Source organism: Pagrus major, chromosome 5 (assembly GCF_040436345.1).
Source record: "Pagrus major chromosome 5, Pma_NU_1.0".
Lineage (NCBI taxonomy): Eukaryota > Metazoa > Chordata > Actinopteri > Spariformes > Sparidae > Pagrus > Pagrus major.
The window spans coordinates 36,148,821-36,175,675 of record NC_133219.1 but is presented as its reverse complement, the minus strand read 5'-3'; the positions used below and the strand labels follow the sequence as shown (position 1 = coordinate 36,175,675).

Here is a 26,855-nt window from a genome sequence, read left to right as displayed (position 1 = left end):
CCGCCTGTAATCCAAATCTAACCATTTAAATGTCAGATTTTGCTTGGGATGTATACAGCCATGAATTAAGCACTACCTGACAGACTGTATTTAGGGGAAAGCAGCACACATCGCCACACAGTGGGGCGGGGCATTGCAGGAAAGTCCGGAGAGCCTGCTTTGTGTTGCCAGGTTAGATACATTCCAGCCGATTGCGGGGTCTGCTCGGCTACATTTACTGCAGTGTCTTAAAGATTAGAGGCGCCTTTGCTTTCATTCATCAGTGATGATATATTTACAGAAGTAGAATCAATTATAGTAATTAACATGACTTTAACATGGCCACTTTGCACCCACAGTGGTAAAATTGAATATCACGTATTTCGCGTAATCGGTATATAACTACATATCATTGAATTGACTTCGTTGAAGCTGAAATACCTTATATACTTTTTACACTTATTTTTCTTGCTCCTGATCCTTGTTTGGTCCTTCCGGTTAGTGTTCAGCAGCTCTGTTTGGGTTTTGGGCTGAAAGTAGGGGATTTCAAAAGGTAAAACCTGGCAACCTAGAACCAACTGGCTGAGCTAGACAACGGCTGTTCGGCAGCTAGCTACCTCTCCGTGCTCGTTTGCACGGTCAACAAAACAGCCGTGATATATATTACAGTGTGCTTCAGGATTATGTCGGTAAGTACCACTACACGAAGACAGACAAGACACACGTGGATGCAACAACTTTTAAATGACGTGTAGATAGGTTTACAATTCTATTTGGAAATCATTTTTCTTAAAGATGGCGGCTATTGGTAGCTAGCTTAGCGACTTAGCTAAGCTAGCGCTAAAAATCGCTCTCTGGAAGAATGAATGACGAACGTAGTGGTGATTTAGCCAATGTGGATAGCATATTGGCTAACTGTCTTGTTATTTTGAGTGCTGCCTCCTTAACAAGTATAGATTTGGGTCTAAAAAAACGACACTCAAAATCCACCGTATGTCGTATTAAGGAAGATGGTAATATATAAACATCAGTTGTAGCTATTTAACATTGTGATGACCTGTGAGGTGAGTTTTATTATATTTGGTGATAAAGCAAGTCTATCTCATTGATAGCATTTTCGAAAGCGCTGTTTCAGTATGTGGTAACCACTGAACCATCATCTAACTAACATATAATTATTATTGCAATTCTTGTTTGTATCCATTGTCGTCTGAACTGACTGAACTCTGTTGATTAAACAATCATCCAAGGATGTCACATGTATACCACAGGATGTTTAGTGAATTAAAAAGTGCTGAGTATCACAAGGCTGTGCAAAAAAAATGTGAGATTTAATTTAAATTTTCCATATAGAGAATATGTGAACAAAAGGTTGTAACGATGCGTTTATAAAGATGAGCTATATGGCAATGGCTGCCAGTATTTAAAAAAACTGTGTTAACAAGGTAAGATATACCTTGTAGTTAAATCACTCTCAAATAAGGAGGAGTTGTATTTAAAAACTTATACATAAATTGAGTGTGTGTGTCTCATTTGCAGTTGTAATACTGAGCAACATGAACAAAGAGTAAGCTCACAGTCATACCACTGATACTTAAAAGTCATTGTAACTCTCAGTTATTTCTCATGGTTTCCAATGGGTGTATTCAACTAGGATAGGACCACAGGAACCACACAGATGTGCCGCTTTGTGTGTTTTACTTCTGATTTCTTTCAGGCAAGTGACAATGACTCCGTCGACTTGACCAGAACAGGTTCTCCAGTTCATCACAGAAAAAAACATAACATGGAGTCATCCAGATCTCCCAGAAGCTCCAAACACCACCATTCACGGTCAAGGTCACGCTCCAGGGACCGAAAACGTTAGTATTAGTAACAGCACCCAGACAGTGTTGTATATGCCTGAAGCGTTAGTAAAGGGCCATGGAATGACATTTGTTCTCAGTATACACTCATGGGGTGTATCAGTTGAATGTGTTGGAAGAAAACAGACACCCACTGACTTGTACACTAAAATTAATGTAGCTTTATATTTGAGAGGTGACTGGCATTGCTCTACTGATATGCATTGTACTCATTTTCCTTTTTCTTGTGTCTACTGAAAAGGTGATTTTGAAATGTATGTTTGTCAGCACTGTGCTCTCTGTTGTTTCCAGGTGACAGAAAATACAGACGGAGTCGAAGCAGGAGCAAAGAGGTAAATGAATAAATACATTTCTATGACTAGAAACACATATGATGTGATTTTGAAGTCCTTAAGTTGTAATCCTTGATAGTTGTAGGTTGAGGTGAGTATGTTTTAATAGATTAGATAATTTACAGTAACCAAAGTTAAGAGCAAAGACATATATGGAGATGGCATTACTCACATGGAAAGGGTCCTTTTTTTTTTTACACTCCCTATATTGACATGTCTCAAAGGAAGCTTTCATCCTTGGATATCTGTCATTGTTTGTAACCATATTAAATGGTGAAGAGTAGCTTTTGTTTCCTTTTATTTTTTTGTTAAAACCTGTGTGTAGATCACATGATAACATTTCTACAATAAATCATACTCAGCGTGCTAATGCACGAAGAGACTGAACAGAAGACCCTGCTGACATAGCAAAATAATATGTCTTCTACTGGGACAGGTAACTATCTGCCATTCAAACTCTATTTGTCTCACAGTATTGGTAGAACAAATGGAATTAACGTTTGCATCTCTTTCAGCCAGGGATGGGCATAATTAAACAAATTGATCCTGCAATGAACCCAAACAGAATCTCATGGTATTTTTTCATAGCCTATCTAATTATGTAGTTTTGCATATCAGAACAATTTTTCTGTATAAAGAATAACAACTACCGTCCCCCTCTTTAGTGAACAAATTTACGAATGAAGACCCATTCCAAAGTATGTTTACATGCGATAAACATGATGTGAGTCTGAAATGGGAAAGGTAACCCTGGCAAATAATACATTTTAGAATTGCATCAATTGTATTCAAGAAGTTTACCCTTGTTTCATGTTAATTTGTCATTGTGTGTTATGTGATTTGGATGACATAAGTAGAGAAGCTGTAAAAAGTAAGTTGGATGCCCATCCCTACTTCCGTCTTTCAGTGGGTTCAAGTTTAAAGCATTTAGGTAACATTGAATTGTTTTTGTTCCTTAACTCACAAGCCACATTTATTTCCTTTCCTGAGAATCATATCTAAAGGTTGGCACTATTAAAAGATTTGAGAGGTCCCATACAAGCTGATTTGATTAATTCATATAATTATATCGAAATTAGTGCAGTCAAATTGATCTGTATCCCAGAACTGCCCACGCTTGCAATCATGTTCACTGAATGACATTCTGTATATGCTATGAGAGTGGATTTGAAATGACAAGGTTTTTTTTTTCAACATTTCAAAATTTAATTACATACCTTCTGCTCTAAGCCATGGTACTAACTCTTTTTGTTGCACTATTTTCCTGAAAGAGACAACTTCTTCTTAAAACAGGCACGAAAGAGAGATTCTCAGAAGCCATCCAAATCACACAGAAAAACAGATGAGCAGCAAGAGCCAGAGAGACTTTCAGCAGAGCATGGAGAGGAGCGATCCAGACGCAAAGACAGGAGGCCCTCAAAGGGACGGAGCTTGTCCAGGTCACACTCACGAGAGAGGTTAGTCTGGAAGAAACGGCATAGAGAAATATGTTCAGCACATCATCTAACTTGTTCAATGACAGAGGAAAATTCTTTGTCACAAAGAGTCTGCTGTAGTTGAATTAATTGCTGAGTTGGCCATAATGATGCTTTGGCTAGATCGTTTTTTATTTTAGAAATGCTGGTCTTATTAAATACCACTCAGCATTTTTATATAAAGTAGATTATCTATTCAAAATTTTTGTCATGAACAAAATTTTGGTTTCACTTTGATTCATGTCACTATTTTCTTTGACTCATGTTGATGGATATTATTTCTTTCAGGCGACATCACAGCAAAAGTAGGGACAAACGGAGATCACGATCGCGCAGCCGGGACAGGAAGAAGAAGGCCAGGTCTCGCTCAGGTTCAAGGACCAAACACCGTCATCACAGCAGAAGTCGCAGTAAAAGCAGGTAGGTTTAATTGAAATGTGAGAACTCTTGTCTTACATGATTGCCATCCTATATGCCATTAACAATATGAATAACATTTTTTTGGTTGTTCCACCAGAGATCGAAAGAAAAGGAGTGAGAAAGTGCGCAGAAAGAGTCGAAGCAGGTCTGTTAATCCACCTGCCTTCCGGGGCCGAAACACAGCTATGGATGCACAAGAGGCCCTGGCCAGAAGGCAAGGCAACAGCTTACAGGGCATTTACAGTCTACTGTAGATGGTTGGTCATACTGTTCTGGCCAGTTCTGAGCAATTAGCGGGCACTTATTGCATCTGCATAGGTGCATCTACAAAGCCTTTTTTTTCTTATTTTACATACATATTCAACTTGTACTGCTCTATTAATGACATTTTAAGAAGATGATATGGTTAGAAGTTAAGCATAGATGAGTTTGCTGCAATCTGATTTCTCATTCATGTTGCACTTACCAGAGAGCACTATTGTTCATATAAGAAAATCACATTGGTAGGAAAACAAGGAAAGATACAATTTTGATAGGTGGGTCGTACTGGTGGCCCAGATGTCTAAGACACTGACCATGTAATTATAACATCCATAATTTTTAGTCTGGCCGGGGACCTTTGGTGCATGTTGCTTTTCCTTTTTTTCCACTCATTTAATTTCAAACCTTTACTGGCCCCCCATATAAAGAAAGGTACAAATGCTCAAAATGTACTTGAGAAGCTTATAACTCTATTGTCACTTTTAGGTACACAGCAGTGAACACGATATGCTTTTAAACCAAACAGTAACGTGATCCCATTTTCGCTGCAGGCTGGAGAGAGCCAAGAAACTGCAGGAGCAGAAGGAGAAAGAAATGTTTGAGAAACAGCAGCAGCAACAGCAGGAGATAGCTGCAGGTGAAATGCGCTCATTGTGCCAAGTTTTAAAACTTTGATCATTTGAGTCAGGTTTCAGTTACTTACTTATGCTGGTCTGTGTATTGTTTCCAGTGGCCGCCCCTATTGCGGTAGCTGCCGCTGCTGCTGCAGCAGCCTCCTCGAACCCTGGACTCAATGTGGCAGCCCTCCTGGCCTCTGGGACGCAGGTCACACCTCAGATTGCTATGGCAGCACAGATGGCAGCCCTTCAAGCAAAAACACTGGCAGAAACTGGTATTGCTGTGCCCAGCTACTATAACCCATCCTCTGTAAACCCCATGAAGTTTGCGGAGCAGGAGAAAAAAAGGAAAATGCTATGGCAGGGAAAGAAAGAAGGAGTAAGACTGAATTTAGATAAAAAAATAGATATTGTGATGTTAAATCTTTATACATGTTTATCATTACATGATGCTTATCATTTGTTTTCAATTTTTAAGGACAAGTCCCAGACAGCTGAGTTGTGGGAGAAGCTAAACTTTGGAAACAAGGACCAAAATGTTAAATTTCGCAAACTAATGGGTATTAAAGTAAGTATGAATATGGTAATCTACTTAACGAATATGGGTTTAATTCCTCCAGTATATCTTGAGTCCACCACATTTTTCTAACCTTTAACTTCCCTGAGTCAAATTGATCTGGTGTCTTTACAGGGAGATGAAGAGGCCGAAGCTGCCAAACCAATTAACGATGAAGGCATGAAGACTCTTCAAAAGCAGGAGGAGATGTTTAGGAACCTTGATGTTCAGTACGAGATGGCAAGGTCTCAGACACACACCCAGAGGGGAATGGGCCTCGGCTTCTCCTCCTCATTCTCACGTGGAATGGATTCTATCTAGCGCCAAATATTGGTCATCTTTGCCACTCATCTGATCATATAGGACCACCAATTCATCGCCAGCCCTCAAGCTTGAGGATGCAGCTTGCATGGATGTTGCTCTGAATCTGTAATTTATTTATAGACAAACATTTTGCATATTGGAACATTACATTGTAAATAGCCAGATGCTGAGTTTGTCTCAGTGTTGAATCTGTACATCTTCACAAAAAGGATGCATCAGCTTGACTGGTTGATACTGGTTAAAATTAGGTATTTGTTTGAACAATGTGGTAGCTTTTTTTTAAAACTCAAACATTTATTGATATGTAATTGTTTGAACATAAACCGAATATATTGTGGTTCAAGTGAGCACTGTTTACATCAATTTATTGAAAGGCATCTGAAGTCAATGTAGCATTAGAATTCTGTAGTTTTTTTCCCTCCTGATTGGGAAAAACAAAATGGGATTATAATACATATTGTCTTCAGGATCAAACCATGGATGAAGCTGGGCTTGAGGAGTAATCACACATTTCAAATGTTCTTGAAATAAATTAGTTTTGTGTTGAATATTTTTTTTTCACCATCATTTTTATTTTATGTGATATTTGTGCGAGTTATTAGCTCTTGGTTCAATTACAGTTGTGTTTATGCTTAGGCTGGGCCTTAAGGATTAAATTAACATCAAAATATTTTCCCATGTCAATTTTTCTTGCAATGTAAGAAAATCAAGGCAAAATCATACATGGTCAAATTGATGTGAAGTTAAATTAACTGTTGTACATTACAGCAGAAATCATCTTCACAAAATATCACTTCTTTTGGTAATTTTTAAACACAGTCTGCTTGCAATCATTCAAGGGTAACCACCAATTTTACACATTTAAGTGTGTTTACAGGTCTAAGGGAGTACTACTGCATATGTGAAAAAGTACTTTCACATATGCAGGAAGCTGCATGTGATCTGATAAATTGCTTCCAGTGATGTCACTCAGTGGCTAAGTTACATAGTGGGTTTTACCCGCAGTGCAATTTAGCCACTGAGTGACATCACTGGAGGCTGTGCACCAGATTACATGCAGCTTCTTCTGGAGCCACAAAAGGCTTTATAGTAATAATTGTTAAAATATGCAGTAGTACTCCAAATTTTGTAAAACTATTCCATGAATACATTGCTGTAATAATCAACAGGAAGTTGACAAAGTTGTCAACTGTCACCCAAGCCTAGTTATTACAAAAGTAATCTGTAACAAAAGATAGACTGCTCAAAGGAAGAAAGGACAATTTCACATACAAAAGTACAAATGTATTAGAAGACTGGAAGTGCAGTTACATTGCCATGATTTCTGCTGATGCCTGGATGGAAATCCACATTTATTTACATATAAGACTTGAGTACAGTACATGAGCCACACCAGTGATGAGGTTGTGGTTGGCAAACTCAAGGATAAGGAGCAGGATTGGGAACTCGCTGTGTCTCTTCTCCAGGGTGGACTCTTCACTTAAACCCATCCAATGCAGCAGCAGTGTTTGCATTGCTTCTGGGAACAGCTCTGTGGCCAGATCCTCAGCAGGTGGCAAGTCACTAATTCGCTCAATATGATGAACTTTAAAGCCCTCCACTTTCTGGCTGATGCTGCTGTTGGCTGCATGAAACTGCTGGCCAAGCCAACGTCCTATACAACACAGCAGGTTACTGGAATACACACAGCCCCAGTCTTTGGCCTTTAACAGGGCTAATACAGCTTCTGTCACATCCTTTTCTTCTAGATTCCCATTTATGCACTGATCAATGTTCTCCAAAAGTAGCAAGACAGTCTCAAGTTCTGAGTAGCTGAGAGTCTCAGAGGAGAGTTTGTCATCCAAGCGTTGCAATTTCTGTCTTACTGTGGATACCAGTAGTTGGTTTTGCTCACTATGCAAGCTCTGCTTGGGAAAAGAACAATAGTCATGATCTGCTGATCTGTCACTGCCATATACATCCACTGATTCTCTGCCAACCTGGCAATGCTGGGGTTGTGATGAGGTTTCATTGCTTGATTCTGTGTCATGCAAGCTGCTCGGTATAGCAAAGTCAAGCTGTACACTGAGGCTGTAACTCATTTTCAGAGGGCTGCCATTTATCTGTGATTTCCAGACATCCTGCAAAGGAAAGACAATAGTATATGAAAAGATATATAGGGGTATACATATAACAAAACATCGATATCTTGCAGAGACAAGCATAATGTGAACTGCACTCTACCTGGAAGTTCTCAAGTACTGCAAGCTGCTCTTGCTTACTGTACATTTCAAAGGCTACTCGAAAAAGTCCTTGAACGCTGTAGAACCAGAGGCTGTTATTTACAGTAGGTACCTTCAACCCATGGAACCTAAATGCTGCAACAGGAAGATTGTCAAGCGTCAGTGTTTGTGCATTGATGTAAGATAAATCAGTGTTATGTCTTTTGGTACTACTCTATCATGCATTTTACCTGAGGAAAAAATTATTTTTGTTGCCAGTCCTTTCTTGGCAAACTTTGCGTGATGTCTGGGATGGTTCTCTGTACGGATGTCGGTGTTGGAGAAGAGATCAGCTCCTAAAAAGAGAGGAACCACTGAACTCTGAAACCGATAAAGAGATGATAGTGTATTAAGGCACCTCCTTCTGATTACTTCCATTAACACATTGATTAACACATCATTAACATTTTGATCAGGCGTTCTGATTGGTCACATGACATGGAAACTATTGAAAAGAAATACTGAATTTTCATAATAAATCTTAATATAATATATAAGAGGATTAAAATGTAATAAAAAAACAGCTGTGTCTTATTTGTCCCATTTAGTAATACCATTCGGCTTTGTTTTGGAGTCACTGGGTCACATGACATGGAAGCTAATGAAAAGAAATGCTGAATTTTCAAAATAAATATTCATATAAAATAAAAGAAGCAGTACAATGTATTACAAACAGGTGTGTCTTATGTGACCTGTGTAGTAATACAATTCGGCATTGGTTTGGGGTCACTGGTGATGTTAACACTCACCTTGTTGGGACAGTCTGTCAGCCTGAACGATGTCTGATTCACCAAGTGAATAAAGCGAATTTTGCGTGAGCCGCCGTCCCACTGCGGTAAAGTTAGCGGGATAGTTAAGCTACCTGCCATCGCTTGAAGCAAATAAAGCCTCCCACTCAGTCCCACTTGTGTCTTGTTCTGTAGAAAAATTAAATGTTTTACCATTAAAAAACGAAAGCAAGGAACTCACACGGATGCAACAAACCCAACAAGCTCAGCTAAACAGAAACACTATGAGGTGTTGTAAGCCCTCAACGATGTCTTGCAGACTAAATAAGCCACTAGGTATAATATTGGTTTCTTTAGAAACAAAAACAAACAAACAATAAAAGCAATGGCACTTGAGCTAAGCATAATAGTTACTTCAACATTTCAGACTGTGAAGTTTTCGATTAAATCTAAACTTGAGCCTACATGTCGGAAACAACTGTATGAATGGGTTGATCTTATTCGGGAGGCTCATTTCACGTGTACAGACTACAGACTACAGACTTACAGAAAGGTTACAACAGGTTTGTTGTGTTTTTTTGTCTAATCCCGTGTTTAATTTCATGTACGCAGCACAATGTCTTCCCTTCTTGTAGGATTTATGGAACCTGTAAGACAAAATTGTGGGTCAACAAAACCCCTGCTACAGCTCACACCAAATAAGGGTTCGTCCACGTACCACGTGACATAAAGAGGACCAATGAAAACGAAGAGTAGCTACTTTGACCTCTGAACTCCCGACCTGCGTCACTGAGCTGGGTAAAAAATGGCTGAAGTTGATTTCGGGGATAGTGAGCTCTTTCAGCAGCTCGATGACTCCGCACCAACGTTATCAAAGCACATTCGCTTCACAGATGACGAGGAAGACCAGGAGGACACGGGCCAGCTTAGGAACAGACTGGAGGAGTGTGATGCCTACGTTCAGAGACTCACTGAAGAGAATATCCTTGTCGGAGGCGCCCAGTGTGTGCTAGCATAGTGGGTGTAGCACTAGCTAACCGCTGCTAGCACAGTCAAACAGAAAACACACAACCCGAAAATGTATTTTTTTTTGGTATTATTTATTGTCTATTTCCTTAACTCATTGATCACATAAAGGTTTGAGAAGAAAACAGAACATCTTGACACGACCAAGGTAATTAGCTGACACTAGGTAATACGCATTTGAAATAAAAACGATACTGACGAGTAACTAAAGCTAATTTTCCTCTAATTTTATAGCGGCATCACAATTGAAGACGTCAACATGGACGGGCCACTTCTTCAAATCCTTTATGCAAACAACAGTATTTCAAAGTAAGCAGTGTTTTTCTTCTGAATCACGTTAAGTACATATACTTGCTCGCTCGCAATGTATAGTCACCTCTGCCTCGGTTGATCCTGTCAGGATGAGCGTGTGATAATATATAAATATATTTTAACCATGTTAATGTTGGTGGTTAAATTACATGAAAGTGCAACATAGTACTCACCATTTAACTGCTGCTGAAACACGGTGTTGTAGCTAATGATAATCGATTAAAATAATAACAATAATAAATGTCTCCCCTTTAGGCAGTGTCGTCAAGAAATTGAAGATTGCATCTGCAGTGTCATTTTGAAGCACCAGGCTCCAAGCAGTGAAAAGAAAAAGTCCTCTTTTCAAGTGAAACCTCAGGTATTTACCCAGATTGCATTTAATTGTGCATAATATCAACATAGTTATACATTTGCTGGAGAAAAAAACATGTTCTACCTTCTATGAAGAACTCAGCTTTTGCTATGGATGAAGATCCGCAGAAGTCGTCATCCAGTAGTGTAAGAACAACAACAGAAGCCTTTAAAGTGAGTATTTACTGCTATTAAAGTGATTTGCATATTACACAATTTCTTGCCACCTGGACAACAAAGTGGTTCAAACAGTCTGATGTAGTTTTACAACTATCGTCTTATTTTTTCTGTCTTAGGTTGTCGGAAGCGTCTTGTATTTCACTACTTTTAGTCTTGATAAACTTGGACAGCCTCTGGTGAATGAAAACCCCCAGCTGACAGATGGATGGGATGTTCCAGCGTATCTTTAAGATGGATAAATTCACACATCATCAAAATCAACAGTCTAGGATGTTAGGTCATTTCTTTTGAACATGTGTGTTGCACATGAAGAGAAAATGTAGAGAGCCATGGGATAAGAATGGTCTTTTTCAAGGAATTATGTCCTGATTTTGAATGAGCCAATCTAATTTAAAATACCCAGCATTTAAGTGGAACTTCTGTTAAGGTGTTGAAGAGACAAGAAAATGACTTTGTGGATTTTGTTTTGCACCAACATGATAGTATTTCCTGAATTGTTGCAAAGCTATCACCAGGTTTTCAACCAGGTCATTGGCACAGATGGGCAGGAAATAGAAATGAAAGACAAAAGGTATGTCTGGGGTTATTAATTAAGCTTTATTAAGTTTCTGTCTTCTTTTTATGACTGGCTTCCTTTTGTTCGCTTGTGGCATATAACTAAATAATGTGTCCATCACTGATCTCTTCATTGTAGACCCAAATCGATGTGTTTCAACTGTGGTTCAGGCGGTCATCAGCTGAGAGACTGTCCCAAGGTAAGAGCAAGTAATCATTATGATGGTATGAGCCCAAGTTAGAAATAAGAATACTCACCTGTTTCAACACATTTACAAATTATAACTCCCCCTAGCCTAAAGACATGGCTGCAATCAATGAGAGAAGAAAGGAGTTTAATCAGAGCAACAACCAGGCCATGCAGAGTAACCAGCGATACCATGCTGACGAAGTGGAGGAGCGCTTTGCCAAATACAAGCCTGGAGTCATGAGGCAGGAGACAGACACAAACATAATTTTTTTATTACATGCAATATCTTTTGTAACAAGTACACGATGGTCATTGAGTTTTTAACACTTTTTGCTTTTAAACAGTGAGGAACTGTTGTCAGCTCTGGGAATTGACAGCAACACCCTCCCTCCTCTGATTTATCGTATGAGGCAGCTTGGCTACCCTCCAGGCTGGCTCAAAGAGGCAGAGATGGAGAACTCTGGCTTAGCACTGTATGATGGAAATGGTATGTTTTCAATGAAATTGAAACCTGTGTAATTCCAGTGATTTTAATTTTCTCCCCCCCTTAATATTTTTGAAATGTACAGAGGTTGAGCTGAATCTGTGTTTTTCTGTTTCCTAGTTTCAAATGATGGTAACATAACGGACAGTACCAACTCGCAAAACATCTCTTATGATGTTTCCAAACTGATAGATTTCCCAGGCTTCAATGTACCTGCTCCAAACAAAATGAAAGATGTAAGTCTTACAATATAATCTTTTCAAATGCCGTGCCTGAATAAATCACTAGTTATGTGAGTCCAGGTATCTGACTTAGATTTCAGTTATACTAATATTTTGTTGTATTCGCAGCTTTTCTCAAAAATCACATAGAGAAAAACTGGAAATCAAAACAATATTCTGTGATTACGTAATTTTATCCGCATTTTTTATTTGTGCCAGACTATTGAATTCTTTAATTTGAATTATATAATTACAGTATGTTTTTTTTCTGTCACAAAATTGAGATGATTGATTTAAGCAAATAATGTAGCATGGAGTCACTGAGATATATTTGTGAATAAAATATTTTGTCGATCTAAAGGAATCAGCATCATAGTGGCAGTACACTGTCTATCAAGTAAAATATTTCAGTGCTTCTTGGTCGCAGGTCACAGTTGCACAGCTCACCTTTCTTTCTTATTTCTGACCTCAAGGAGTTCATGCAGTATGGTTCTGTTCCAATGCAGAGCAGTCACATGAAGCAAAACTATGCAGCCTACTTGTCCAACAACTTTCCTATGGTAATTATCTATCTATTATCTAATTAAGTCCCTCAAGTGTTTGGGTTTTTCCTCTCAAGACATGTAGTCCACACCTGCTGCCTGTAACAGCTTGACGATATGACAGTCTTGCATTTTATTACTGCCAACACTTATGCAAACACCTGTAGTACTATTTACCAGGTCTGTACTGATTTTCCACTCTGATTGAATTGAATTGAATTCTTAAAGGGGCTTGGTCGAACTTCTGTGTTGTGCTGGAACCCGACTCGAGTCCTTCACAAAAAATCCACAGCCCAGCAGCATTAAACATCTTAAACAAATTGTCCACAGGCTTGTAAAGGCAACCAAGAGAGACATTTTTCATGTCACGTTAAACCGCTCACATACAGCCAATAAAAAAAAGTGATTACTACATGCAAATTACTACTGAGTTTTTACATAAAGCCCCTTTAAATACTTTAATTTCACATTTCATTCTTCCTGGCCAACAGCCTGGTGCCACCTGCAACAAGAGACGACATGAATCTGACTCATCTCCACAGCAAAGAAAAAGGACAAGGGCCAGTCCTGATACAAACTCAGATATGGATATTGAATCGGGTAACTCTTCATCTTATTCACTCTTTTCAGCAGGCACACCATTATACATTTTCAGTGTCTGTCACAACTAACTGGAACACAAAGTTGTGTTTTACAACAAGCTAACAGTCAAAAATGTCAACAGTAATCTGTGATTTTCCTAAACTTGATATCCACTCTTTATTCCTATGATTTGATAGCTGAAATGCACAATAATAATACCTAGTAATACTTGAATCAACTGCCTCTTTGTTTGGTTTAAGTGTCACTTTCTAATCTATGAGGGACTTTATTCATGTCCTCCCTCAGACCCAGGAACGCCTTATCATGGCCCAGGTGACTTTCAGTTCCAACCTCCGCTTCCCCCTGGCTCGCCTTGCTTCAGTTCACCTCCTCCTTTACCCCAGGGCACTCCTCCTGCTACACCCACTCCCCCACCTCTCCCTAAAGGTACACCTCCTCTTACACCCACCAACGGCTCTCCAGCTCTGCGAGGGCGTAACTGGGTAGCTGACGAGACTGTGGAGGGAGCAGAGGATGAGCTGACACTGGAGGAACTGGAAGAGCAGCAGAGGCTGATTTGGGCAGCTTTAGAAAATGCTGACACTGCCACAAATAGTGACTGTGAGACACCTGCAATGGGAACACCTGTACCCAGTTCATCAAGTGTGTCCACACCTGTGCATATAGACACAGAAACAGAAGAGGTTGAAGAAGCGATGGACACAACGAAACCTGCAGAAAGTTTTCATAACAGTGAAAATCAAAAGGAACCAGGGGTTCAAGAGATTTGCTCTCAGAGCCCTGGACCAATCAAAGTCGAGGATGACAGTCCTCAGAGCCCTGAACCATTCAAAGCACAAGATAACAGCACTCAGAGTCCTGGTCCAGTCAAAGCCGAAGATGACAGCCCTCAGAGTCCCGGTCCAGTTAAAGCCGAAGACGACAGCCCGCAGAGCCCTGATCCAATCAAATGCCAGGTAGACATCCCACAGAGCCCCGATGCATTCAAATGCCAGGAAGACAACCCTCAGATCCCTGATGTATTCAAATGCCAGGAAGACAACCCACAGAGCCCAGTTCCAGATTTGGGGGGGGCTGGAGATTGTGCTTCTCCTAAGAATGATGAGAAGATATCAGCCGTTCCTCATCGGAGCAACTTTGCAGCCGGCATTGTTCCATTTGAAGACACCCCAGAATACACTGAAGTTGCTGCAGCTACAGGGACGTACCTTAAGATCAGAGACTTGCTTAAAAGTTCCCCTCGAAATTTGGCAAAGAAAAAATAAAAAATGACCCTCCTGATTTAGAACTGAGGATACATGGATATTTTTTAAACAAAAACTTATATTTTCATTTTCATGACCATCATATCAAGCTTGTTTTTTTTTTTTGTTTTGTTTTTTTAGCTTTTTTTTGTTTTGTATGAAGTTGAATGTCAATGCTGTATATACATTTGATCTGTAAACATATGATAAGGGCATTGAGGGATGCTGTAACAGCAGTGGTTTGTAGATTTTGACCATTGTCTCAGTTTTTTTGTAGCAGTAGTGTTAATTATGCAATTTATTTTATTGTAATATTTGTAAAATGGTAATTTCCTGACATGTTTTAATTTTAATCTGGGGTTTACACAGCTTTTTTTAAAAAAATTTTTGCCCTCTTGAATTGTTCTAAATTCTTTAAGTAAACATGCTTTGCTTCAGTGCGTTATTTTGTCTGGTAGTCATGACTAAATGTGGGGTGGATTTCACTATTTTGCATGTTGACAGCACAGATGGCGAAATACGAGCTAACAGTATAAAGTTGAATGTTAGCGATCTTTAGCAGAGTTCCATGAACACATTGACCGTCTGTTGCTATAATCAGCTCACTTGCTGATTTTGATACTCATCGCAAATGAAATTGTTTAAAATTAAAACTGCACTACAACAATTCACATTTTGTTCTGAAGACATTCAAAAGCTTGGTGTATGTGTTCTACATGTTTCCTTTTTTGTACCATTCAAACAGATTCATATTACAGCTGAAATAAAGTTATTTCTCCCCTTTCAAACTGATTTACCAAATCATAAAATGTTCAAATACAGATTTAACACAAACACGCAGTGTGCTATATTATAGTAATTAGCTCCACACCTAGGTACAATTCAGTCACGCTAGAGTTTAAATAAAATGGTTGCCTGGTGGGTTTTCTTTTCATAGAAAATAGGTTAAAAATACTACTCTTACAATTTCAGAGTACTCTAATATAATGACATTTGGAGCATGACAATTGTTATTTCTAATAATTTTAGCGCTGCAATTGAGAATATTTATAGCAAACTCCTTCCACATTGTTTCAAAGTTAATAAAAGTCGATAGTATTTGTGAACAAAGTTAATGTTATGTCAGTGCACTGAAAAACACTGACTTGTAGATGACTTGCACATACATGCATACAGAATACTTACACACCCACATAGAGTTCATACTTATGCAAATGTACAGACATACACAGGCTCATGTATGCTGAGTTTATGTGAAAGACAATTACACAACCCTTGTAAAGTCATGTGAAATTATTCTCAGGTTTTGCAATAAAGCTGTCACCTTTCAACCAAAGGCTTTGAATAGAATTATGGATGATATTCTGTCTTTAAATTCAAATTTCAGAAATGTGATTAGGGCCCGAGCAGGGAACCTGCGAGGTCCCTATTGTTTTTCGAATGATTATTATTATTATTATTATTAGGGCCCGAGCAGGGAACCTGCGAGGACCCTATTGTTTTTCTCGTGATTCTTATTATTATTTTTACTTTTTCTTTGTCGCAAATGATCGCATTTTTCACTGCCTGAACATACCCCAAAACTCACCAAACTTGGAATATATGTCACACCTGGCGAAAAATTTTATAATCTGGTGTCTTTGTGAATTTTCACCACTAGGTGGCGCTATAATCAAGGAAAGTGTGTTTTGGCTAATAACTCCCACATACTTTGTCGCACATTCAAAAACCTTACATCCACGCGTTCAGTGAATTGTGCTGAATCACCTGGTATAGGCCACGCCCATTTCCGCCTACCGTTTTTTTTTTGCTAGCTCGCAAAATGTCGTAAACCTACTTTTTCGAACTCCTCCCAGGCAATTTCACCAATTTGCACCAAACTTTGCACACAGCATCTGTGGACCCTCCTGACAAAAAGTTATTAAAAGAATTTTGCTATTCCAAACAATACTCAAGTTATTAAATAACAACTTCCTGTAGATTTGGGTCAAAACAGGAAGTGTTGCACAGCTCCACATTGGTGTGTCCAAATGACATGAAACTCAGGATACTACTTCCCCATGAGCCCCTAAGGCTCTGTGCAAAATCTTGGCCCATGACCACTAGGTGGCGCTCTTTAAATTGAAGTATTTTATATCTCCACATTGGTTGGTCGGATTAACACAAAACTTGGTACACTGATTGCCAATGGCCTCCTGAGGACAACTGACGAAGGTGTTACCGATCTCACACTAGGTGGCGCTCTGGTGGTAGTTTCATTTTATATTTGGCACTGTGCCCACACCATAACACTTATGGACATGAAATTCATAGGGGTGGTATAGACTGGCCCCTGTAACTCACACACCAAAAATGACCAGCAGGTGGCGCTATTATCAACATAAATCAGTTCTTGGCTAATAACTCCCACATAATTTGTCACACATTGTTAAACCTTATATCTACCTCTTCCCTGAATTCAGCTGAATTGTGTGATGTGTGCCACGCCCACGTTCGCACTGAATGTCCATTCGCAAATTCGCGAAATGTCGCAAACCTACTTTTTCGAACTCCTCCCAGGCAATTTCTCCAATTTGCACCAAACTTTGCACGCAGCATCTGTGGACCCTCCTGACAAAAAGTTATTAAAAGAATTGTGATAGTCTAAAGAACCCCCAAAATATAAAACAACAATTTCCTGCACATTGTGGTCAAACAGACAGTCTTGCATATCTTTACCAAATATACTCCCATTACCACAAAACTTTTGCTGATTGTGTTCCATGGCCCGATGATGGTTTCTGCAAAATTCCGTGCAAATCGCCCAATAGGTTGCGCTTTTATTGCTAAATGACTAAAGAACATCTTGACTGCCTTCACTTTTGATTGCTAATTCAAGCTTTCTCCAACAGACGGCAGTGCTGCCTTCCTCATGGATACAAACCTCTCTTTAAGGGTCTGCAGTGTCACGCAGTGTAGTTGTCTCATTATTTGTTCTTCATGTAGATTGCAGGGAGTTCTTCCAACTTCAGCATACATTATATACTACGTGCAGGAGCAGCCCACCCAAACACGGTCAGTTAAAACATGCGAGCACAATAATGGGACAATGGGACCGAGTAAGCAGCATGCCCCGACAGCTGCAGACCCCGACGCGCGTGGACTGCGAGGGCCCGTTCATCGCTGCTTGCAGCTTTAATTAGGGCCCGAGCAGGAAACCTGCGAGGTCCCTATTGTAATCGTATCGATTCTTATTATTAGGGCCCGAGCACGGAATTCCGTGCGAGGACCTATTGAAACCGTAAGGATTATTATTATTCTCCTTCTTCCTCACAAAGGATCGCATATTTGGCGGCCGCAACATACCCCAAAACTCACCAAACTTGGAATATAGATCAGACCTGGCGAAAAATTTTATAATCTGTTGTCGTTGTGAATTTTCACCACTAGGTGGCGCTATAATCAAGGACAGTGCGTTTTGGCTAATAACTCCCATATACTTTGTCGCACATTCAAAAACCTTACATCCACGCATTCAGTGAATTCTGCTGAGTCTTCTGATATAGGCCACGCCCATTTCCGCCCCAGGTTTTTTTTCCGCAAATTCGCAAAATGTCGAAAACCTACTTTTTCGAACTCCTCCCAGGAAATTTCACCGATTTGCATGAAACTTTGCACACAACATCTGTGGACCCTTCTGACAAAAAGTTATTAAAAGAATTTTGGAATTTCAAGTAATACTCAAGTTATTACATAACAACTTCCTGCAGATTTCGTTCCAAACAGGAAGTGTTGCATATCTCCACATTGGTGTGTCCAAATGACATGAAACTCAGGATACTACTTCCCCATGAGCCCATAAGGCTCTGTGCAAAATTTTGGTGGATGACCACTAGGTGGCGCTCTTTAAATTGAAGTATTTTATATCTCCACATTGGTGGGTCGAATTAACACAAAACTTGGTACACTCATTGCCAATGCCCTCCTGAGGATAGCTGACAAAGGGGTTACCGATCTGACACTAGATGGCGCTCTGGTGGCAGTTTCTTTTTATATTTGGCACTGTGCCCACACCATAACACTTATGGACATGAAATTCATAGGCGTGGTATAGACTGGCCCCTGTAACTCACACACCAAAAATGTTCCATGGCACGATGAGCATTTCTGCGACGTTTTTCAAACATCTCCTGCTCTGGCCTACGTTCACCTAGAAACACCATTCAAACTTTAAAATGTAGGCACGAGTCTTGTCTATTTAAGTCGTATTTGAACTTTTTTCCCACAATGTTTCGTTTTTGAACTGTGACCCTTTAATGATGCTGAGTGAATTTTAAAGAATTTTGAAAATTTTAGTTTTTTCAATGATTGTGTATTGCGGAATGTTCGTGCAGAACCAACTGCCAGAGTGTGGGAGACTCAAAAAAAACTCTCAGAAATTCTCTTTCTCTGACGATCCCAGCCACAAATTACACAGTAGAAATGTGATTTTTTCACAGAGTTGTAGCCACACTTGTCTTCTTTCTCCCAATGTGTCTTCTTTATCAGTAGGATTTACGGTTTTTGATTTATCTGCCCCTAACCAACAAGAGTAGCTCTCAACTGTTCCATTTACTCCAATGTTAATCGGGAGGAGGATTTTCCAGGATTTTCCAAACTGCACCTGTTTTGAACTCGCTCCTATTACCACATTTTAGAAGCTAGGACCACAAAAAATTATGGCTGTGTTCTTTAAGGCCTTTCTGGCTTGACGGTGAAGAAATTTTGCCGATATCATGTTTGGTTTTGAAGATATAGCAGTAGTTTGAAGTCCTACTTCTGAGCCAGAAATCACTCTCAGATCAGCTCTGTCACAGACAGCAGCTGTGGTCACAGGCCATTGCTAGGGAGTTCCGACAACCATCACCGTAGCAACTGAGATCAACTGGGCCAACAGAGACACACAATTAATATTCCCCCTGTCTTGGAATATAGATCAGACCTGGCGAAAAATTTTATAATCTGTTGTCATTGTGAACTTTCACCAGTTAAGACATGCGCGCACAATAACGGGGCAATGGGTTCGGGAAAGGAGCACGCCCCGACAGCAGCACGCCCCGACCCGCGTGGACTGCGAGGGCCCGTTCATCGCTGCTTGCAGCTTTAATGATTATTAGGGCCCGAGCAGGGAACCTGCGAGGTCCCTATTGTAATTGTAGTGATTATTTTTTTTTTTTTTTTTTTCCTGCCAAAATGATCGCATTTTTCACTGCCTGAACATACCCCAAAACTTATCAAACTTGGAATATATGTCACACCTGGCGAAAAATTTTATAATCTGTTGTCGTTGTGAACTTTCACCACTAGGCGGCGCTATAATCAAGGAAAGTGTGTTTTGGCTAATAACTCCCACATACTTTGTCGCACATTCAAAAACCTTATATTCACGCGTTCAGTGAATTGTGCTGAATCTCCTGATATAGGCCACGCCCATTTCCGCCTACCGTTTTTTTTCGCTAGCTCGCGAAATGTCGAAAACCTACTTTTTCGAACTCCTCCCAGGCAATTTCACCGATTTGCACCAAACTTTGCCCACAGCATCTGTGGACCCTTCTGACAAAAAGTTATTAAAAGAATTTTGATACGCCAAAGAATACTCAAGTTATTAAATAACAACTTCCTGTGGATTCGGGTCACAACAGGAAGTGTTGCATATCTCCACATTGGTGTGTCCAAATGACGTGAAACTCAGGACACTACTTCCCCATGAGCCCCTAAGGCTCTGTGCAAAATCTTTGCCCATGACCACTAGGTGGCGCTATTTAAATTGAAGTATTTTATATCTCAACATCGGTTGGTCAGATTAACACAAAACTTGGTACACTCATTGCCAATGCCCTCCTGAGGACAGCTGACGAAGGTGTTACCGATCTGACACTAGGTGGCGCTCTGGTGGCAGTTTCTTTTTAGATTTGGCACTGTGCCCACACCATAACACTTATGGATATGAAACTGATTGGGGTGGTATAGACTGGACCCTGTTACTCACACACCAAAAATGACCAGCAGGTGGCGCTATTATCAAGACAAAACGTTTTTTGCTAATTACTCTCACATAATATGGTGCACATTGTTAAACATTATATCTACGTGTTCCCTGAATACAGCCGAACAGTGTGATGTAGGCCACGCCCACGTTCGCACTGAATTTCCATTTGCAAATTTGCCAAATGTCGCAAACCTACTTTTTTGAACTCCTCCCAGGCAATTTTTCCAATTTGCACCAAACTTTGCACGCAGCATCTCTGGACCCTCCTGACAAAAAGTTATTAAAAGAAATGTGCTAGTCCACAGAACGGCCAAAATATAAAACAACAATTTCCTGCGCATTGTGGTCAAACAGACATTCTTGTGTATCTTGATGAAATACAGTCCGATGAACACAAAACTTTTGGCAATTGTGTTTCATGGCATGATGAGCATTTCTACAAAATTTCGTGCAAATCGACCAATAGGTGGCGCTTTTATTGCTAAATGACGAAATGACAGCTTCACTGCCTTCAGTTTTGATTCCTCTATGGAAGTTGTTGCATGAACAAGCCTCGACAGCAGCATGCCCCGACAGCAGCATGCCCCGACGGCAGCATGTCACGACAGCAGCACGCCCCGACCCGCGTGGACTGCGAGGGCCCGTTCATCGCTGCTTGCAGCTTTAATTAGGGCCCGAGCAGGAAACCTGCGAGGTCCCTATTGTAATTGTAATGATTATTATTATTATTATTATTTTTTTTTGTTATTTTTTTTCTTCTGCCAAAATGATTGCATTTTTCACTGCCTGAACATACCCCAAAACGCATCAAACTTGGAATATAGATCAGACCTGGCGAAAAATTTAATAATCTGTTGTCAATGTGAACTTTCACCACTAGGTGGCGCTATAATCAAGGAACGCGCGTTTTGGCTAATAACTCCCACATACTTTGTCGCACATTCAAAAACCTTACATCCACGCGTTCAGTGAATTATGGTGAATCTCCTGATATAGGCCACGCCCATATCCGCCTACCGTTTTTTTTCGCTAGCTCGCGAAATGTCGCAAACCTACTTTTTCGAACTCCTCCCGGGCAATTTCACCAATGTGCATGAAACTTTGCACACAGCATCTGTGGACACTCCTGACAAAAAGTTATTAAAAGAATTTTGATATTCCAAACAATACTCAAGTTATTAAATACCAACTTCCTGTGGATTCGGGTCACAACAGGAAGTGTTGCATATCTCCACATTGGTGTGTCCGAATGACGTGAAACTCAGGATACTACTTCCCCATGAGCCCCTAAGGCTCTGTGCAAAATCTTGGCCCATGACCACTAGGTGGCGCTATTTAAATTGAAGTATTTTATATCTCGACATTGGTTGGTCGGATTAACACGAAACTTGGTACACTGATTGCCACTGCCCTCCTGAGGAAAGCTGACAAAGGGGTTACCGATCTGACACTAGGTGGCGCTCTGGTGGCAGTTTCATTTTATAATTGGCACTGTGCCCACACCATAACACTTATGGACATGAAATTCATAGGCGTGGTATAGACTGGCCCCTGTAACTCACACACCAAAAATGTTCCATGGCACGATGAGCATTTCTTCGACGTTTTTCAAACATCTCCTAGCTCTGGCCTACGTTCACCTAGAAACACCATTCAAACTTTAAAATGTAGGCACGGGTCTTGTCTATTTAAGTCGTATTTGAACTTTTTTCCCACAATGTTTCGTTTTTGAACTGTGACCCTTTAATGATGCTGAGTGAATTTTAAAGAATTTTGAAAATTTTAGTTTTTTCAATGATTGTGTATTGCGGAATGTTCGTGCAGAACCAACTGCCAGAGTGTGGGAGACTCAAAAAAAACTCTCAGAAATTCTCTTTCTCTGACGATCCCAGCCACAAATTACACAGTAGAAATGTGATTTTTTCACAGAGTTGTAGCCACACTTGTCTTCTTTCTCCCAATGTGTCTTCTTTATCAGTAGGATTTACGGTTTTTGATTTATCTGCCCCTAACCAACAAGAGTAGCTCTCAACTGTTCCATTTACTCCAATGTTAATCGGGAGGAGGATTTTCCAGGATTTTCCAAACTGCACCTGTTTTGAACTCGCTCCTATTACCACATTTTAGAAGCTAGGACCACAAAAAATTATGGCTGTGTTCTTTAAGGCCTTTCTGGCTTGACGGTGAAGAAATTTTGCCGATATCATGTTTGGTTTTGAAGATATAGCAGTAGTTTGAAGTCCTACTTCTGAGCCAGAAATCACTCTCAGATCAGCTCTGTCACAGACAGCAGCTGTGGTCACAGGCCATTGCTAGGGAGTTCCGACAACCATCACCGTAGCAACTGAGATCAACTGGGCCAACAGAGACACACAATTAATATTCCCCCTGTCTTGGAATATAGATCAGACCTGGCGAAAAATTTTATAATCTGTTGTCATTGTGAACTTTCACCAGTTAAGACATGCGCGCACAATAACGGGGCAATGGGTTCGGGAAAGGAGCACGCCCCGACAGCAGCACGCCCCGACCCGCGTGGACTGCGAGGGCCCGTTCATCGCTGCTTGCAGCTTTAATTATTATTATTTTTCTGCCAAAATGATCGCATTTTTCACTGCCTGAACATACCCCAAAAGTCATCAAACTTGGAATATATGTCATACCTGGCGAAAAATTTTATAATCTGTTGTCATTGTGAATTTTCAGCACTAGGTGGCGCTATAATCAAGGAAAGTGTGTTTTGGCTAATAACTCCCACATACTTTGTCGCACATTCAAAAACCTTATATCCACGCGTTCAGTGAATCTTGCTGAATCTCCTGATATAAGCCACGCCCATTTTCGCCTACCGTTTTTTTTCGCTAGAGCGCGAAATGTCGCAAACCTACTTTTTCGAACTCCTCCCAGGCAATTTCACCAATTTTCACCAAACTTTGCACACAGCATCTGTGGACGCTCCTGACAAAAAGTTATTAAAAGAATTTTGATATTCCAAAGAATACTCAAGTTATTAAATAACAACTTCCTGTGGATTCGGGTCACAACAGGAAGTCCTGCATATCTCCACATTGGTTTGTCCAAATGACGTCACACTCAGGATACTACTTCCCCATGAGCCCCTAAGGCTCTGTGCAAAATCTTGGCCCATGACTGCTAGGTGGCGCTATTTAAATTGAAGTATTTTATATCTCGACATTGGTTGGTCGGATTAACACAAAACTTGGTACACTGATTGCCAATGGCCTCCTGAGGACAACTGACGAAGGTGTTACCGATCGGACACTAGGTGGCGCTCTGGTGGCAGTTTCATTTTAGAATTGGCACTGTGCCCACACCATAACACTTATGGATATGAAATTCATAGGGGTGGTATAGACTGGCCCCTGTAACTCACACACCAAAAATCACCAGCAGGTGGCGCTATTATCAAGAAAAAATGTTTTTTGCTAATTACTCCCACATAATATGGTGCACATTGTTAAACATTATATCTATATGTTCCCTGAATACAGCCGAACCGTGTGATGTAGGCCACGCCCACGTTCGCACTGAATTTCCATTCGCAAATTCGCCAAATGTCGCAAACCTACTTTTTCGAACTCCTCCCAGGCAATTTCTCCGATTTGTACCAAACTTTGCACGCAGCATCTGTAGACCCTCCTGACAAAAAGTTATTAAAAGAAATGTGCTAGTCCACACAACGCCCAAAATATAAAACAACAATTTCCTGCGCATTGTAGTCAAACAGACATTCTTGTGTATCTTGATGAAATACAGTCCGATGAACACAAAACTTTTGGCAATTGTGTTCCATGACACGATGAGCATTTCTACAAAATTTCGTGCAAATCGACCAATAGGTGGCGCTTTTATTGCTAAATGACGAAATGACAACTGGACTGCCATCAGTTTTGATTCCTCTATGGAAGTTGTTGCATGAACAAGCCCGAACAGCAGCATGTAACAACAGCAGCATGTAACAACAGCAGCATGTAACGACGGCTATCAGTTAAGACATGCGCGCACAATAACGGGGCATTGGGTCCGGGTAAGGAGCACGCCCCGACGGCAGCACGCCCCGACCCGCGTGGACTGCGAGGGCCCGTTCATCGCTGCTTGCAGCTTTAATTAGGGCCCGAGCAGTGAAACTGCGAGGACCCTATTGTAATTGTAATGATTATTATTATTTTTTTTCTTCTGCCAAAATGATCGCATTTTTCACTGCCTGAACATACCCCAAAACTCATCAAACTTGGAATATATGTCACACCTGGTGAAAAATTTTATAATCTGTTGTCGTTGTGAATTTTCACCACTAGGTGGCGCTATAATCAAGGAAAGTGTGTTTTGGCTAATAACTCCCACATACTTTGGCCCACATTCAAAAACCTTATATCCACGCGTTCAGTGAATCTTGCTGAATCTCCTGATATAGGCCACGCCCATTTCCGCCTACCGTTTTTTTTCGCTAGCTCGCAAAATGTCGAAAACCTACTTTTTCGAACTCCTCCCAGGCAATTTCATCGATTTGCACGAAACTTTGCACACAGCATCTGTGGACCCTCCTGACAAAAAGTTATTAAAAGAATTTTGATATTCCAAAGAATACTCAAGTTATTAAATAACAACTTCCTGTGGAATCGGGTCACAACAGGAAGTGTTGCATATCTCCACATTGGTGCGTCCAAATGACGTGAAACTCAGGATCCTACTTCCCCATGAGCCCCTAAGGCTCTGTGCAAAATCTTGGCCCATGACCACTAGGTGGCGCTATTTAAATTGAAGTATTTTATATCTTGACATCGGTTGGTCGGATTAACACAAAACTTGGTACACTGATTGCCAATGCCCTCCTGAGGATAGCTGAGAAAGGGGTTACCGATCTGACACTAGGTGGCGCTCTGGTGGCAGTTTCTTTTTATATTTGGCACTGTGCCCACACCATAACACTTATGGATAAGAAATTCATAGGGGTGGTATAGACTGGCCCCTGTAACTCACACACCAAAAATAACCAGCAGGTGGCGCTATTATCAAGAAAAAACGTTTTTTGCTAATTACTCCCACATAATATGGTGCACATTGTTAAACATTATATCTACGTGTTTCCCTGAATACTGCCGAACAGTGTGATGTAGGCCACGCCCACGTTCACACTGAATTTCCATTTGCAAATTCGCCAAATGTTGCAAACCTACTTTTTCGAACTCCTCCCAGGCAATTTTTCCAATTTGCACCAAACTTTGCACGCAGCATCTGTGGACCCTCCTGACAAAAAGTTATTAAAAGAAATGTGCTAGTCCACAGAACGCCCAAAATATAAAACAACTATTTCCTGCGCATTGTGGTCAAACAGACATTCTTGTGTATCTTGATGAAATACAGTCCGATCAACACAAAACTTTTGGCAATTGTGTTCCATGGCACGATGAGCATTTCTCCAAAATTTCGTGCAAATCGACCAATAGGTGGCGCTTTTATTGCTAAATGACGAAATGACAGCTTCACTGCCTTCACTTTCATTTCCTCAATGGAAGTTGTTGCAAGTACAAGCCCCGACAGCAGCATGTCACGACGGCAGCATGTAACGACGGCAGCATGCCGCGACGGCAGCACGCCCCGACCCGCGTGGACTGCGAGGGCCCGTTCATCGCTGCTTGCAGCTTTAATTATTATTATTATTATTATTATTTTATTCCTTCGTCCAAAATGATCGCATTTTTCACTGCCTGAATGTGAATGAAAACTCGATTTTATTTGGCAAAGTCATTAGGCTTCGTGAAAAATTTTATAATCTGTTGTCGTTGTGAATTTCCACCACTACGTGGCGCTACAATCAAGAAAAGTGCGTTTTGCCTAATAACTCCCACATACTTTGTCGCACATTCAAAAACCTTATATCCACGCGTTCAGTGAATCTTGCTGAATCTCCTGATATAGGCCACGCCCATTTTTGCCTATCGTTTTTTTTCACTAGCTCGCGAAATGTCGCAAACCTACTTTTTCGAACTCCTCCCAGGCAATTTCACCAATTTGCTCCAAACTTTGCACGCAGCATCTGTGGACCCTCCTGACAAAAAGTTATTAAAAGAATTTTGATATTCCAAAGAATACTCAAGTTATTAAATAACAACTTCCTGCAGATTTCGTTCCAAACAGGAAGTGTTGCATATCTCCACATTGGTTTGTCCAAATGACGTCAAACTCAGGATCCTACTTCCTCATGAGGCCCTAAGGCTCTGTGCTAAATTTTGGTTGATGACCACTAGGTGGCGCTCTTTAAATTGAACTATTTTATATCTCGACATCGGTTGGTCGGATT

At 40.5% G+C, this 26,855-nt stretch overlaps 3 protein-coding genes across 4 annotated transcripts; 2 read left to right on the top strand and 1 right to left on the bottom strand.

Annotated features, from left to right (window-relative positions):
* The first annotated feature begins 560 nt into the window (after window positions 1–560).
* Window positions 561–6,377, top strand: rsrc2 (arginine/serine-rich coiled-coil 2). Of its 2 annotated transcripts, none has more exons than XM_073466305.1 (10): window positions 561–668; window positions 1,697–1,841; window positions 2,136–2,176; window positions 3,470–3,633; window positions 3,940–4,071; window positions 4,169–4,216; window positions 4,884–4,969; window positions 5,063–5,328; window positions 5,428–5,517; window positions 5,641–6,377. In XM_073466305.1, the coding sequence occupies exons 1-10, from the start codon at window positions 663–665 to the stop codon at window positions 5,824–5,826; spliced, it is 1,164 nt and encodes a 387-aa protein (XP_073322406.1). In that variant the 5' UTR covers window positions 561–662; the 3' UTR covers window positions 5,827–6,377. The 2 variants fall into 2 exon arrangements, with proteins under 2 accessions (XP_073322406.1, XP_073322404.1); XM_073466303.1 differs by having other exon boundaries at window positions 4,169–4,285.
* On the bottom strand, window positions 6,178–9,045 carry LOC140996072 (uncharacterized). Its single transcript, XM_073466306.1, has 4 exons — window positions 8,840–9,045; window positions 8,282–8,411; window positions 8,053–8,186; window positions 6,178–7,949 (listed from the first exon to the last, which is right to left on the bottom strand). The coding sequence occupies exons 1-4, from the start codon at window positions 9,032–9,034 to the stop codon at window positions 7,182–7,184; spliced, it is 1,227 nt and encodes a 408-aa protein (XP_073322407.1). The 5' UTR covers window positions 9,035–9,045; the 3' UTR covers window positions 6,178–7,181.
* A 578-nt stretch (window positions 9,046–9,623) lies between these two features.
* Window positions 9,624–15,318, top strand: zcchc8 (zinc finger, CCHC domain containing 8). The gene is made up of 14 exons (XM_073466942.1): window positions 9,624–9,801; window positions 9,953–9,992; window positions 10,079–10,153; window positions 10,412–10,514; window positions 10,604–10,681; window positions 10,804–10,907; window positions 11,193–11,258; window positions 11,382–11,442; window positions 11,538–11,674; window positions 11,777–11,919; window positions 12,037–12,152; window positions 12,611–12,697; window positions 13,171–13,279; window positions 13,568–15,318. Exons 1-14 carry the CDS (start codon window positions 9,624–9,626, stop codon window positions 14,545–14,547), a joined length of 2,277 nt encoding a protein of 758 aa, XP_073323043.1. The 3' UTR covers window positions 14,548–15,318.
* Window positions 15,319–26,855: the final 11,537 nt, after the last annotated feature.